A 14,193-nucleotide genomic window follows, 5' to 3' on the forward strand; every position below is an offset into this window, starting at 1 on the left:
ACACAGATACACATACACAGAAACACACACATATATATATATAAAGTATACACACATAACATTTTTAAAAATTTTAAAGCAAAAGCTGGCCCCTCCCCTCTCACAGAGTGGGCAAGGCAGTGGCTGCATGGGCAGCTTTCCTTGTGAGCCACAGGTCCCTCTGGACACACTGGGGCCCAGCCACACCCCCCCTTTCCTTTTCATCTTTGTCATTGACCAATGGGCTTGGAGCATTAAGGCCACACCCCTATTCTGCATTCTACTGGGGCCCTGGTTACGCCTCCTCTGGCTCAGTCACACAGCTGCCTGGTAGGTGACTGGAAGCGTCGATTAGTGCTTGCTGGGATTTCGCTGACGTGGCCCCAACCCTACCTCCCTACCCACCCCATGATGGCAGAAGAAACTCGACAGAGCAAATTGGCTGTAGCCAAGACAAAGGTAAAAACGCACCAGGTCATCACCCCCCAACCCAGCCACAGATCCCCTCCGATGACAAGACCACTGCCAGAGTCCATACCACTCCTGAGGCACACCGGACTGGGCCCCCCAACCCTGGCGCCTCTGGGCTCCACCCACCAAAGTCTTGTCAGTCAGCCCTGCCCCTTCAGCAAGCAGCCCAGTCCCTGCCCTCGTCAGTCACCCCAGGGTGACTTCGGGTGGGTGACTCCTGGGGATTCCCACTCCATTACTGGGCCCTCACCTCCTGCCGCCCCAAACTCGACCTCCCTGGTCTCTTTAGGCTCGTGTCTCCAAGGACCTCGGTCCCCCAGCCCCAGGCCCCGCCCTCGCCAGTCATCCCTGGGTGACTTTGGGCTGGTGACTCCTGGAGCTCCCTGCTGCAGACTCTGCCCTCCCCTCCTGTTGCCTCAAGGTGGACCTCCCTGGGCTCTTTGCGCTGGCATCTCCAAGGAGCTGGGTCCCAACCCTGTGTTTCCCTCCCCCATTGTGGAGCGGCAACTCGGACATTGTGCTGATGTGGTCCCTCCCCCCCGACCAGGAGGATTGGAATGTAGTGATGTCACAATCCACCTAGGAACTGTCGTTACCGCAAGACCAGCCTTTGATCTTATGACCCAGTCCCCTAAGCGTTGTCACCCCATTTCTGATTCCTCTGGTCACAGCACAAATTTCCAGCTGCAAAGGGAATGTAGATTATGGGACCTAGGAGCAAGAGGTTTCAGGCTGTCTTACTCCCTTAACATAGACATTGACAGTGGGAAAAGCCTACACTTCCCCCATGAGCTGAAAAGATTCACAGTGTCTCTGGGTGGCAATGGGATAATTGTTTTGGTTTGGTTTTCTCCCAGGCTTCTACTTTCCAGAGAGATTTCAACATTTTTTTCTCAGTTCTCTATCTCATATTCTAATTCTCCATGGTTCTGGGACCAGACTGCCCTTCAGTCAGTGGTCTCTGAAGTGAGATTTGCTCATCTTCTGTGGAATAGATCTTGGGAAACTGAACTTGACAGCTTGAATCTTGCTCATATTATCTCCACCTTGGGTACTTTGAGTGCCACAGGATAAATGTGGGACATCTTTCCGAAGCATCAGTTTCCCTTGATTCTCTTGAGATCAAGAGAAAAAACATGAATGTACTTAGGGATGACAGTCACATAGGTTTCTAAGAGTATACCAGACTTCTCTCTGAAATGAGACTTGGTTTGTCCTCTTTCTGCTAAATTCCCAGATTTAACAAAAAGGCTGCCTTCTGCCATGAGGACACATTGATATAAAAGTTTGAGAGGTACTGGTGCACTTCTTCACACTAACAGACGTGTGAGAATGTCTGACTCTAAACCACACGGCATACAGTTCCTGCCTACTTAATGTTTACTTTTCTACCTCTGCCTCTGGTTTTGGCCCCTGGCAGCTGCTGATTCTTGGCAAAACCTCAGAGCTTGGAGTCAGAAGACTGAGTTTCAAAGTCACAGTATCGCTTTTTTCTGTTTTCTAGCCATGATATCAATCCCTCTCAGTCACTAAATGATTGTGACAACACCTTGTACTGTTGTTGGTGTCATTACATCAGATGGTGTATAAGAGTATTTTGTAAAAACTGTAAAGGAGGATGTGGCTGTAGGGGCTGACAGTTCTCATGAGTATTACTGCTCTTCTTTCCCACAGTTTAAAGAATATTGGCAGAGAAAGAGCTGTAGAGTTACAGCAGGAGAGAAGAGGAACAGGAAAACAAATGGCAGTATCCCTGAGACAGCCACTTTTGGTGGTTGCCAGTCACCTGGGGATGTGAGTCTTGGCTGGCCAGGCTCCTGGGGACGGGGGGCCCAAGGGGCAGTAGAGGGTAATTGCTAAAATTGTGGATGGACTGTTGGGTACTGGTTAAGAATTCTGGGTTTGGCCGGGTGTGGTGGCTCACGCCTGTAATCCCAGCACTTTGGAAGACCGAGGCAGGCAGATCACGAGGTCAGGAGATTGAGAGCATCCTGGCTAACATGGTGAAACCCCGTCTCTACTAAAAAATACAAAGAAATTTGCCAGGCATGGTGGCGGGCGCCTGTAGTTCCAGCTACTCGGGAGGCTGAGGCAGGAGAATGGCGTGAACCTGGGAGGCAGAGCTTGCAGTGAGCCGAGATTGTGCCACTGCACTCCAGCCCGGGAGACAGAGCGAGACTCTGTCTCAAAAAAAAGAAAAAAAAAAGGAATTCTGGGTTTGAATCCTGCCTCTCCGTCTGGGAGGGATATGATTTACAGCAATTTGCTTGAGCTCTTTGGGCCTCTCTTTTTACATCTGTATAACAGAGGTGGTATTGTTTGACTTCCATTTGTGAAGTTTAAGTGAGATTTGTTATTGTTGTTTTTATGTTAATCCCTAGTACATAGTACATGGCCTGCTGTAAACACCCAGGACACCCAGCATTGCTGTTTGATTTTCCTCATCCCCAGTCTCAAGGGGAAGCCAGGACAATGAGAAGAGTCACTTGCCATCAGGAGTCATTGAAATGGCCCCAGGGTGGGATGGTGGGGAGATAAGAACCATGAGAGAAGTTGGCACAGAGTTATGGGACAAAGGTCCAAGATAGGCAGAAAAGAAAATGTTACCAGTTGGTGGGGAAGAAAGGAAGTCAGAGGGCTCAGACACTGAGGGGGACAGAACATCTTCATATGCACTCTCATCTCTTGTAGTCAGCAACAGGTTTCCACGGGGAGGGCCCTACATCATCGGCTACCCTGAAGGATCTGGAGGTAAGAGGCTCTGGGTGGAGGTGCAGTGACCCTGCAGGCCAGCCCTCCAACCTCCTCACACAGCGGGGACCAGCTGCCCCTCTGCCAGCTGAGACAGCCCACACACCCCAGCCCTAATGATTGTTCTCTCTACCTCTCCCCAAACTCCTGCTCCACCTCCTCCTCTCTGCATGCGCCTCAGAGCCCGTGCCAAGAACCGGCAGTAGTCTGGGATTCAAGGTCCGTAAAAGTCAACGAACTAAAGAACACCATCGAATCGTTGGTAAGAGTTCAGTGGGGTCCCCTGATTCCATGCTGCCAATCCTGGGCTGGTTTCCCCTTAGGGACCTGAAGAAAGAGCTGGGGGCCCCTGGTGCCAAGGGTAAATAGGGAGCTGGGGTGCCCAGGCCTCACCTGGAGGGACCCCAGAGCATGCAGCGTGGCTCTTCTTTTGCTGCCCTCTTTGCCGACTCTCTCCTCTCCAGACATCCCTGCTCGAGTCATTGCTACACGCGCCCTGGGGTTGTTGCCTCTCGGGGAATTGCTACCCTGACTGGTTGTCAGGGGCCCTGTATTTCTGCTGTGACTCAGTCCCTAATTTGATCTTCGATTCTGGACAAGCCACCTCTCCTTTTTGGGCTTGTGTTTCCAGAGGAGGTAGTGAGTATCAAAGGTCTCTGTTAGCTCTGAGAGTCCGAGATTTAAAGGCCCCCTAGAATGGAAACCTCAGGGCCAAGGGCTCTGTCTGTCCTTTTCCATCCTATATCTGCTGTGAAGAACCATACCTGGCCTGTACGTGCTCAGTAAATGTTTATTGAATGAACGCCCTTTTCTAAATCACAAGCTGCCAGAAGGAGGGGCCTTTCTCAAACTCCATCTCTAGGGGTTTATGTTACTGTCCTCTCAAGAGAGTCCTGATTCAGACTTTGAGTTCTGTGGCTGTGGGCAAAAGCCAACAAAGACCCAAATCCTCCGTCCTTGGGAGCTTCAGGAGAGTTTACCGGTTCATGTTCCCATTATGTCTGAGAACTTTGCCTTTAAAATCCATTCCTGGCCCCTGCCTACCGCTTCCTGGTCTGGGGAATAGAGTTGAGGGGGCCACCCTCCATCACCTTCATTTGACTCTCCCCACAGAAACAACAGAATAAAGACCTGGAACATCAACTGGAAGAAGTAACGTGATTTCCTTTCCTCGCGACATGACTGCTGGGTTTGGGGGGCACTCAGACATAGAGGCCTCAGTCTCATCTCACCCACTCCCAGCCTGGGGAAGAAGGCTCACTCCTCACATTCCACCCCATCCCCACAGGGCCTCTCATAACCTGGTCCCATGGGTGGGCCTGTCCTGGGGCATTGGTGGCATTCTGGGGGCATGTCTCTTGCTGTGCCATCTCTGCCTCCCCCTGGTAAGAGCTCTGTCTTCCTCTTCCTATAGGAAAAGAAAGAAAACAAGAAGAGACACCAGGCCGAATGGGGGCTAAAAGTGAGTGGAGGGTGTGAAGTTTCCTCCTGTCCTCCCGAGAATGTTTCTTTCCTTCTCTTTCAGCACTTGCTTTGTTTTTCTCCCAAAGCTTCAAATCGCGATACTGGACAGAGAGAAAAATGAGCTCCACACGGACCTGTGTCGAACAAAAGGTGTTCTCAGACACTTTGAAGGTAGGAATCTGGGCACCCTGTCATCCTTCAACCTGGCACTTTGACAGGTCTTCAGGGGGAGTCCTTTGGGTCCCATCTCAACTCTCTCATTGCAGAAGAGTCCAAGGATCTGGCAGGCCACCTGCAATGCTCATCGCAGTGTATTGGAGAGTTGGAGCGGGCTCTCTCTGCTGTCGCCACAAAACAGAAGAAGGATATCAGTGTGAGTTCAACCACTTGCCCTGTCCCCTGGGTGCCCGGCTTCACAGATGGAGGAGTGAGCCTAAAGGTCCCTTCTGCAGGATGGAGTGTCCTGCCCGGAAGGCAGCATGGCCATTTCTCGCTGCTTTTGTTTATGGTTGTTAGAGGCAGCATGGGGCTGAGTCAGCTGCTGTGGGTGAGTTGGGGGGCACTGTGGGGAGTGAGCACTGGACACAGAGCTTGGAGGCCAGGTGCCTGCCCTGCCCTTACCTGGCTGTGGTCTTGGCCAGGTCCTAGGTGGGGTATTGGGTACTTGTACTGTGAAGGTACAGAAGAGTACCTTTAATATGTTACCATTTCTGTAGAGAGGGGAAATGTGTGTGCGTGCGCGTGTTTGTGTATATACTATGATAATAGACATAAAACATGTCTGAGAGGGTTCATAAAAAATTCAGGAGAGAGCAACAGGGTGGCTGGGAGATACTTCCTTTCTGTACTTTCTGAGTTTTGGACTATGCGAATGTATCATCGTTTCAAACAGTGCACATAAAGATTAATTTTCCCCTTCTTATCTGTGCCCCCACCCCCAGCAAGAAAAAAGGGCTTAGAGAATCAGATAGACCTGGTGTTCAAATCCCAGCTCTGCCTAATTGATCTTAGGCAAGCACTTAACCTCAAATACTCCCTGTTTTTTCAAATACACAATAGAAGTAATCATAGTAACTGTCTCCTGTGGTGGTTGCGAGGATTAAATGGGATTGCTAGCATGGTACCTGTTGAAGCACTCCATAAAGGTTCAAACAGTGGTAATAAGAATAGTAATAACAATAGCAATATTATCTGATCTCTCTGGGCCTCTGTTAGCCAGCTGTAAATTCAGTCTCTTTCCCTGTCCCTTCCAACTTTTCTGAGTTCTTTTAAAAACCAGACTACGGGCTTGGAAATGCCTTGATCTTTACTGACCGAGTTGTTTATTGAGCCTAGCCCTGGCCCTTTTAAGGGGCACTCTGTGGAATGTCCCAGGCTCCCCAGATCGAAACTTCTCACTCTTCACCATCCAGTTCTCGAGCCGCAGTAGAGAACTTAGCTGGTGGCGGTTAAAGAAATCCACAGAGGAGAAGGCACGGCTGAAAACACAGCTAACACGGGTGAGGTTTTGCAGAGGGAGGGATGTGGAAGGAAGATGACCCCAGGTGGCCAGGAGCAGGTGAGGACCAGTGACAGCCCTTCCCAACTTCTGTGCCCATTCTTGCAGTTGAAGGAGTTGCTGACCCAAGTCCAATCAGAACGAGATCAATATGCTTGCCAAATAGAAGGAGAGAGGGCCCGGTGGCAGCAGAGTATGAGCAAAATGTCGCAGGAGGTGAGATCTGACCCTTCAGCCACCCCACCTTAGATAGGTCACTAGATCTTTCTGGGCATCTGTAAAATGAGAATAGTACAGCCAGAGATGGTCATGGGTCTGGGCTTTGTGGGGATGGGGGCAGAGAGGGAGATGGGAGCCTGCCCAGCCACCAGTCCCTCTCTCCAGGGCCCTTTCCCTCTGTGCTTTGGGCAGATTGACACATTGAAAATCTCAAAAAATCTCTATACGCATCGGGTAGAGGAGCTGCAGTCCAAACTCAAAAATCAGATGGGTAAGATGGGGCTGGCATGACCTGGGAGCAGGACTGGCATCAGAGGGCTGTGGGGGTGGCTTAGAATGCCCTAGGGAGGTGGGTGGATGGAAGGGAGAGGGAGGCAGAGGGACAGAGGTCTGTGCCAGGAGACAGCAAGTCGTCATCTCTATGAGCCTCAGTGTCCCTATCAGCAAAGGGGGCCCATTGTCAGCCACCCACAGTTCTCTCTATCTGAAAGTGGCTTTGAAGACAGGCTACCATCCAGGTGCAAGGAATCATTAGCAGCGAGGCCAAGTTTGGGGAGCCTGAGAGGAGCTGTGCACCAAGAGGAAGGTTTTTGTTTTGTTTTGTTTTGTTTTGTTTTGTTTTGTTGAGAATCCAGAGGCCCTTATTGGCTGCTTCCTTTCTCAGCTGAACCCTTGCCCCCGGAGCCCCCAGCAGTGCCCTCTGAGGTGGAGCTGCAGCACCTGAGGAAGCAACTCGAGAGAGTGGCAGGAGAGCTCCAGGCCCAGGTCGAAAAGAATCAGCGCGCAAGTCTCCTGAACTGGGTCCAAGATCAGAGCCTTCGGAAGCAGGAGGAGAGGCTTCAGGAACAGCAGAAGAAGCTTCAGCAGCTGGCCAAGCCACAGAGCGTCTTCAAGGAGCTGGTGCGTTGCCCCAGCTGGGGAGCCTGCCCTCCTCCCTAGCCCTCCGAGCCTTTGTTTCCCCACCTCTAAAATGGGGCAGTGTAGCCCTCACGTGAAATGTTACTTCTAAAGGCACCTGTGAACCAGGTGGCTGTGGGAGAGAGGGGATGATTTTTCTAACCTGCCTCCACCCTTCCTGGTGCCATGGGAGGCAGACAGCAAGTTCTGGGGTCTCTAGCTGCAGTGGGTGGTTGCTGATTGCTTCTCTCTGTCCTGAACAATGAGAACAAGAGCACCCTGCATTTGGAGCAGCAAGTAAAGGAGCTACAGGAGAAGCTGGACGAGATGAAGGAGACGGAAACCTCCACCCCATCCAAGAAGGGCTGGGAGGCGGGCGCTAGCCTCTGGGGAGGGGAGGTGCCAGGCCAGAGGCAGCTCCAGCCTGGGGGCTGGTGACCACAGCACCCCCCAGGGCATTCCTGTGGCTGTTTCTTGCTTCCTGCCCTCTGAATTTTAGAGGTGGGTAGCCCTGGGCTCCTCCCAGGTCTGGACATCATCATCCCAGCTAGAGGCATGGAGCCCCCCAGTCACAGGGGAAGAGACAGTGGTATAACAGGCTCCTTATGCCAGGCGCAGTGGCTCATGCCTATAATCCCAGCACTTTGGGAGGCTGAGGCAGGAGAATCACTTGAGGTCAGGAGTTTGAGATCAGCCTGGCCAATGTGGTAAAACCTCATCTCTACTAAAATTACAAAAAAAAAAAAAAAAAAAAAAATTAGCGGGGCATGGTTCATGTGCCTGTAATTCCACCTACTCAGGAGGCTGAGGCACGAGAATTGCTTCAACCCAGGAGGTGGAGGTTGCAGTGAGCTGAGATTGCAACACTGCACTCCAGCCTGGGCCACAGAGTGACACTGTTGTCTTAAAACAAAACAAAAAGACTCCTTACATTAAAACTGGATTCCAGCCTCCGTTCCGCTGGTCACCATTCAAGTACTTTGCATCTCTAAGTCTCTGTTTCTTTAACTTCAAAAGGAAGTTAGCATTTTCCCTACAGAGGTGCTGAGGATTAAATGAGAAGAGAGTGTGAGATTTGAGGCTGGGGAAGGAGGCATGGGGTTCTAGGAAAGCGAGGCAGTCTCTTAGGCCTGGAGTAAGGAGACAGGGGTCTGGGCAGCCGACAGAGCCCCCACAGTGCTCTCGCTACCCTATAAATGGGCCCAGAATCTGGAAACCAGCCACCACGTACCCACACACCCAGGGTCTTCCTGCAGGTGGAGCTGAAGAGCCAAGAGGCTCAGAGTCTGCAGCAGCAGCCAGACCATTACCTGGGTCACCTGCAGCAGTACGTGGCCACCTATCAGCAGCTGACCTCTGAGAAGGAGGTGCTGCACAGGCAGTGACTGCAGCAGACCCAGCTAACGAACCACCTGCAGCAGCAGGAAGCTTGGGGCAAAGCGGTGGCCAAGATGGCCCGCCAAAAGTTGCAGGAGACCCAGGGGAGGGAGCTGCTGAGGATGGGGCCGTGAGGGGGACGACCTGGCAAACTTCGTCCCTTCTCACTCTTTCCTGGCCCCTTAGGAGCTCCTGGAAGCTGCCAGCAAGCAGAACCAGCAGCTAACAACCCAGTTTGGCCTCATGGCTCTCCCTGGAGAAGGTACGGGAGACCGCTCAGAGGAAGAGGAGAGAGCCCCAGGAGGAAGGGGGGACTGTTAGCAGCATAGGATTGAGGAGTTGGAAGAGACCTTTAGAACAGCTGGTCACTATGCCGACCGGGTGCCTGCACTAAGTCTGGCATCAGTGTGGTGACCTCCTGTGAGCAGGGGCCACCAAGTTGCCTAAGGATGGCTGAACTGGCCCAGGTCAGAAAGGGAGCAGGTCAGAACTCCCACATCGACCAGTAGTGGGAGTGTGCCTGGGCGGAATAGCAAGATCTTGATTCTTAAAAATAAAGAACAGCAGCTCATTCCTCTCTGGGGAGGGGCTGGCTCAGGGTTACACAGTGAGGGTGGAGGTAGAGGTGGGCCCACGGTACCTCCCTTGTTGGGTTGTCTGAGGACCCCTCTGGCCACCCCCCACAGGAGATGGAGGAGAACCTCGGCCCATGCCGAGCGTCCCAGAGGACCTGGAGAGCGGGGAGGCCACGGTGAGCCTGACTCCTCCTGCACCCACTTTGCCACCTTCCTCTATGGTCCCTGCAAGGCCCCTTTATGCTCTTAGATTCCCTTCCTTCTGATTTCTCTGGACCTTCACCCCTTCCGAGAGCCAGTGGTCAGACACCATTTCACCTGTGACCAACAGGTGCACTCTGAGGCCCCAAGGGAAGGGGCAGCGCTCCACCTCTCTGCCCCATTTCTTCTGTGTATGCCCCTACAAGAATGCTCACGTCTTGCCCTCAGGTGGCATTTTTCAAGGCCACTGGAGCCACTGCCCAGGAGGAGCAGGCATGGTTACGAGAGCAGGTGAAAGAGCAGAGGGTGTGCTGCCAGCGCCTGGCTCACCTGTGGCCTCGGCCTAGAAGGAGCCAGAGGCAGTGGTCCCAGCCCCAGGGACTGGGGGCGAGTCTGTGAGTGGGGAGACCCACCGGGCCCTGCAGGAAGTCATGGAGAAGCTGGCCCACGCCAGTACTCCCCTCCGCCTTCTCCATGACTTGAAAATGCCACCTGAGGGCAGGTCACTGCCGAGATATGACCACAATATTTTGGCTCCAGATCAGCTTTATGGACCACCTGGAGGAGAAGGCAGACCTGAGTGAGCTGGTGAAGAAACAAGAAATACGATGCCATCAGTGAGTGGGAGGCCAGGGCACGGCAGGGGGAGCTGCAGGGCCGTCAGAGAGGCCCCAGTGTCTGAGCCCTGTCCTCCCGCAGGAAAATCCATCACCTTTTAAAAGAGCCAGGGCGCCATGCCAAAGATGCGGCACTGGGAGGAGGAGATCATGAGGCTGGCCCAGGACAGGAAGGAGATGAAGGTAGGGTGTGCAACATCTCTGTGGGGGTGCGGGTGGGGGTGGGGGTGGGTGTGAGGGTGGGCGCAGGCAGTGGCATGACAGCTGAGCACCCCTCCCTCCAGGTGAAGCTGCTGGAGCTGCAGCAGATGGTATCGGGGCCTGTGGCAACTACAACAATGGGCACAGAAAATTCCTGGCCGCTGCCCAGAACCCTGCTGATGAGCCCGGTCCAGGAGCCCCAGCCCCCCAGGAGCTTGGGGCTGCAGACAAGCATGGTGGTGAGTACAGCCCTCAGGCGGGGTGGGCAGGCAGGAAGAGGGGGGCTCCCACTGTGCTCAGATCCCTGCCTCCCTCTCTCCAAAGATCTTTGTGAGGTGAGCCTCACCACCTCTGCGCAAGGAGAGGCCAGGGAGGGTCCTCCCTGTGACAACCCTACTGCACAACCGATCGTGCGGGACCACCAGGAGCACCCAGGCTTGGGCAGCATTGGCTGTCTTCCATTCTTTTGCTGGGCTTGGCTGCCGAGAAGAAGGAGATAAACATCATCATCATCAAAGAGCTGGCCAAGAAATTTTTAATTAAGAAACCAAGTTATGGGGTTAATCTCCGACACAATTCATTTCGTTCATTTGAATGTTAGAGCCACTCATGATTATTTGTGTTTCTAATTTATAGTTTAAGTTTATTTGTAAAAAGTTAAAAGAGAGTGGGTCTCTGTGGCTTTCACTGATGTTCACTCTGGCATCCTTTAGTATTTTTCTTTTTTAATTTCATAATTGTAGGTCATTAGCATGCATATCGAGTTTGCCCTTATGTGGTGGGAGTTCAAACACGCAAAGACTCACTCTTTGCAAAAAATTCTTCTCGTTGGTTTGGAATAGGCTGCCATACTTTTGTAATGTCATTGCGGCATGTATATTCATTACAGAATTCAGATAAAATTTGCCTATGTTCTGCTAGTGTTTGATCTAATCTTAATCACAGTGAGCTCTTCATTAGCTCCATATGTGCTTTGCCCCCAAGTGTGCACTGTTTATTACTTTGTAATATGCCACTATGAGTACTGACATTTAGAGTTGTTCAAAGGCCGAGAACTGGAAACAGCCTTTCCTCCATTTTCTGTGTATTGGTGATGGGAGTCATAACCTTTTGGGGGAGCTTTTTAAATCTCACAGAAGAGGAAAGTGGCCTGCTCCTGGCAGGTATGTGCAGGATAGAGTGTGTTTCATCTGTCCCGGTGCCAAGAATTAGCGCTGTATTATGGTGATTCCCTTAGGATTTGTATGTGCTCTGGGCTCATGAAGATACTGCATCACGAGCTGCAGCAGTTGTACTCTTTTTCGATGACCTAAAAAGGGATGATTTCTGAGGAATGAAAGGCTCCCATCATTGACTGTGGATGTGGAAAACCTTTCCTAGCTTAGAGCATTTGTATCTATAATACGTTTTAAAGTCAGAGTTCATGTTACCTGTTTTAATCACATGACTACATGCCTCAGTACACAAAAGGGCACTGGTTGGCATTCTTCTTAATGTATTTAGTGAAGATCATAAGAAATCCTTTACGAGTCCAAATGTCCCTGGAACAGGCATACAGGCTCTAGCCAAGAATGAATTAGAGTGAAGGAAAGCTGTGTGACGCCTGGCATTCCTCTCTGTCCACGGAGCTTCTTTGAGGCTTGAAGATTGATTTTACCATCTAGACCTCTCTGGCTAATACCTATTCGTCAACCACCTTGGTTACTCTGACATAGGAATTTACTTCTTTTCCTTGAGTGGAAAACACTTTAAAAAATAATAAGAAACATTATTATAAACTAATACGTGTGAGAGTACTTAGTTGAAACAAAAAGGAATTTTAGTAGACAGTATTATACTATCTTTGAAAATCAAGGAGAAATTTATGCAACTTAAAATGTTTACAAACTGCAGTGCAATCTACTGTTTGTGAATGTCGATGTATTATTAGGAAACGTGTCTATACAATCACACAGTTATATTTTCTCACAAACTTCTTTACGAAGAGTGAAATATGTTTCTGTACCTCTCGGTTTCAGTTAGGGACATGTTTTGTGCAATATGTATGTGACTGTGCCTATGCGTGATGAATGAATGCATTTCAGTCATATATTGCCTAAATCATAACTTGATGATGCTTGGGAAAGACTCAACAGTTCAAAGTTCATGAAGTTCTAATGTCTGTGTTCCAGAACACATCACATTATTAGGACGTAGGGAGATATGTATGTGTGCTCCCTGGGGTGGGGATTTCTAGTTACTAGACCATCTCCAGATTTAGCATTTGGCATCCTCCTGATACTTCTATGACATTAACAGGAGAGCAACAATATGATTTAACCAATGGAATAACAGATTTGCTGGCATTCACTGAACGAGGGCAAATATTCGGTCCTTGTGACTTCAACTGACTCTTCCAAATTTTATGAATGTATCAATGTATTAGATAAACCCAGTTTCAGAATGATAAAGAAAAAATGTTGGACCAAATAATGCGGTTAATTAACAGTGGTACGATTTCTAGCCCGTGGGTTTAAAATGCACTTAAAGTCCTGTTCTTGCCTTTTATTTTCTGAACTTGCCGCTTTTGCATTCTTTGAGTTCAGTTTAAAGACAATTACTTTAAGAGCATTTTAAACCCTCGGGCTAGGAATCGGACCACTGTTAATTAGCCACATTATTTGGTCTAACGTTTTTTCTTTTATCATTCTGAAACTGGGTTTATCTAATACATTGATAAATTATTTCAAAGGTACTTTTATCTTTGAAATCACTTCACTTTTACCATGATGAATATCAGTGACTAGGAATGACCTTCAGATAGCGTTTAGCATCTGTAACCAATCTGACAATAATGTGTTCATCAGGTGCCTATGGATTAAATCACACACTGGCATATTTAAGCTGAAAGTCAGTCTGGAAAATAAATTTACCATATTGACTGAAATAGCACTCTTTGTATAGGTATTTGTCATATATTTAAGAAAAAGCTAAAAAGAATGGAAATTGTATGAGAATAACTTCCGTCTTTCTTCAAACTGCAAGCCGTCTTTTGCGATACCTCATTCAGCCGAGTATTTGTGCTCTTCCTCATTCAGTGTAAGGCAGCTCTCAGTTTGCTTAGAAGGCAACATTGGAAGGTTACAGTTCATCAGAAACATAAAATTTTAAAATGTGAGTTCCACTGAACACATTTTAATTTCTGCATGAAAATCAAAACACCAATTTGAAGATTGCAGTATGTAATAATTACTTTAAAAGTATTTGATTAAACCTGATAGATTTTCCAGAAATGAAAAAATATCAGCTCTAAAACCAAAGCTGAATTTTAGAAAATTTGAAAATGTAAATCAGTCCTATCCATAATATAGTTTCTCTAAAACTTTATCTTGAAGAGTCATTTTAAAATAATATAGCTAATAAAAAATGTAACTGCTATCTTAATGTTCTGAAATAAGTTAAAACATTTTAAAATATGAATACTGCAGTACAAAAGAAAGAAACGGTGGGAAGGAAAAGCAGAGAAAGAAATGCCAATTCCAGTCCAAAGCTTTATTTGCCAAGTTTTCTTAGAATGAATTTTACTAATTTATGAATTCTTGTAAACAGAATGTGTAATGGAAATACTGAAAGATTTTTCCCTAGAGTGGCATTATTGACTGCTGATGTGATGCTACTGTAATGTAATAAATTATTAAATTGTTTCAAAGTGTTGTTTTTGCGTTAAAATTTTATTTTGCCTTTCTTGAAAACTATAGTATTAAAGGTATTGATACTGTGCAAATGCTGGGCATGCTTGGCATGCCCACAAAATAAAAAAGTTATGGGATTTAAAAAGTTGTGGGGTGAAAAAGTTATGGGATAAAAAATATAAAAAAGTTGTGGCAAAAAAACTTGTGGGAAAAAAGTAGAAAAAAGTTTTACGAAAAGTTACAAAAAAAAGTTATGAAAAAGAAGTTATGGG

At 48.7% G+C, this 14,193-nt stretch overlaps 1 protein-coding gene across 1 annotated transcript in view; it reads left to right on the plus strand.

Moving 5' to 3' along the window:
* Positions 1 to 252: 252 nt before the first annotated feature.
* LOC129482542 (golgin subfamily A member 8S-like) overlaps positions 253 to 14,193 on the plus strand; it is a 51,390-nt gene continuing 37,449 nt past the window's right edge. Inside the window, exons 1-20 of the mRNA XM_055278524.2 lie at positions 253 to 438; positions 2,125 to 2,244; positions 3,142 to 3,201; positions 3,383 to 3,463; positions 4,315 to 4,353; positions 4,616 to 4,663; positions 4,752 to 4,836; positions 4,932 to 5,036; positions 6,049 to 6,164; positions 6,272 to 6,379; positions 6,575 to 6,653; positions 7,047 to 7,279; positions 7,535 to 7,596; positions 8,360 to 8,372; positions 8,846 to 8,918; positions 9,343 to 9,407; positions 9,973 to 10,049; positions 10,132 to 10,232; positions 10,334 to 10,489; positions 10,575 to 13,943. Of these exons, the coding sequence (XP_055134499.2) occupies positions 388 to 438; positions 2,125 to 2,244; positions 3,142 to 3,201; positions 3,383 to 3,463; positions 4,315 to 4,353; positions 4,616 to 4,663; positions 4,752 to 4,836; positions 4,932 to 5,036; positions 6,049 to 6,164; positions 6,272 to 6,379; positions 6,575 to 6,653; positions 7,047 to 7,279; positions 7,535 to 7,596; positions 8,360 to 8,372; positions 8,846 to 8,918; positions 9,343 to 9,407; positions 9,973 to 10,049; positions 10,132 to 10,232; positions 10,334 to 10,489; positions 10,575 to 10,750 (1,848 nt within the window). The 5' untranslated portion in view covers positions 253 to 387 and the 3' untranslated portion in view covers positions 10,751 to 13,943. Of the gene's footprint in view, positions 439 to 2,124; positions 2,245 to 3,141; positions 3,202 to 3,382; positions 3,464 to 4,314; positions 4,354 to 4,615; positions 4,664 to 4,751; positions 4,837 to 4,931; positions 5,037 to 6,048; positions 6,165 to 6,271; positions 6,380 to 6,574; positions 6,654 to 7,046; positions 7,280 to 7,534; positions 7,597 to 8,359; positions 8,373 to 8,845; positions 8,919 to 9,342; positions 9,408 to 9,972; positions 10,050 to 10,131; positions 10,233 to 10,333; positions 10,490 to 10,574 lie in introns of the transcript that reaches the window.

This window comes from Symphalangus syndactylus, chromosome 5 (genome assembly GCF_028878055.3).
Source record: "Symphalangus syndactylus isolate Jambi chromosome 5, NHGRI_mSymSyn1-v2.1_pri, whole genome shotgun sequence".
Classification (NCBI taxonomy): domain Eukaryota; kingdom Metazoa; phylum Chordata; class Mammalia; order Primates; family Hylobatidae; genus Symphalangus; species Symphalangus syndactylus.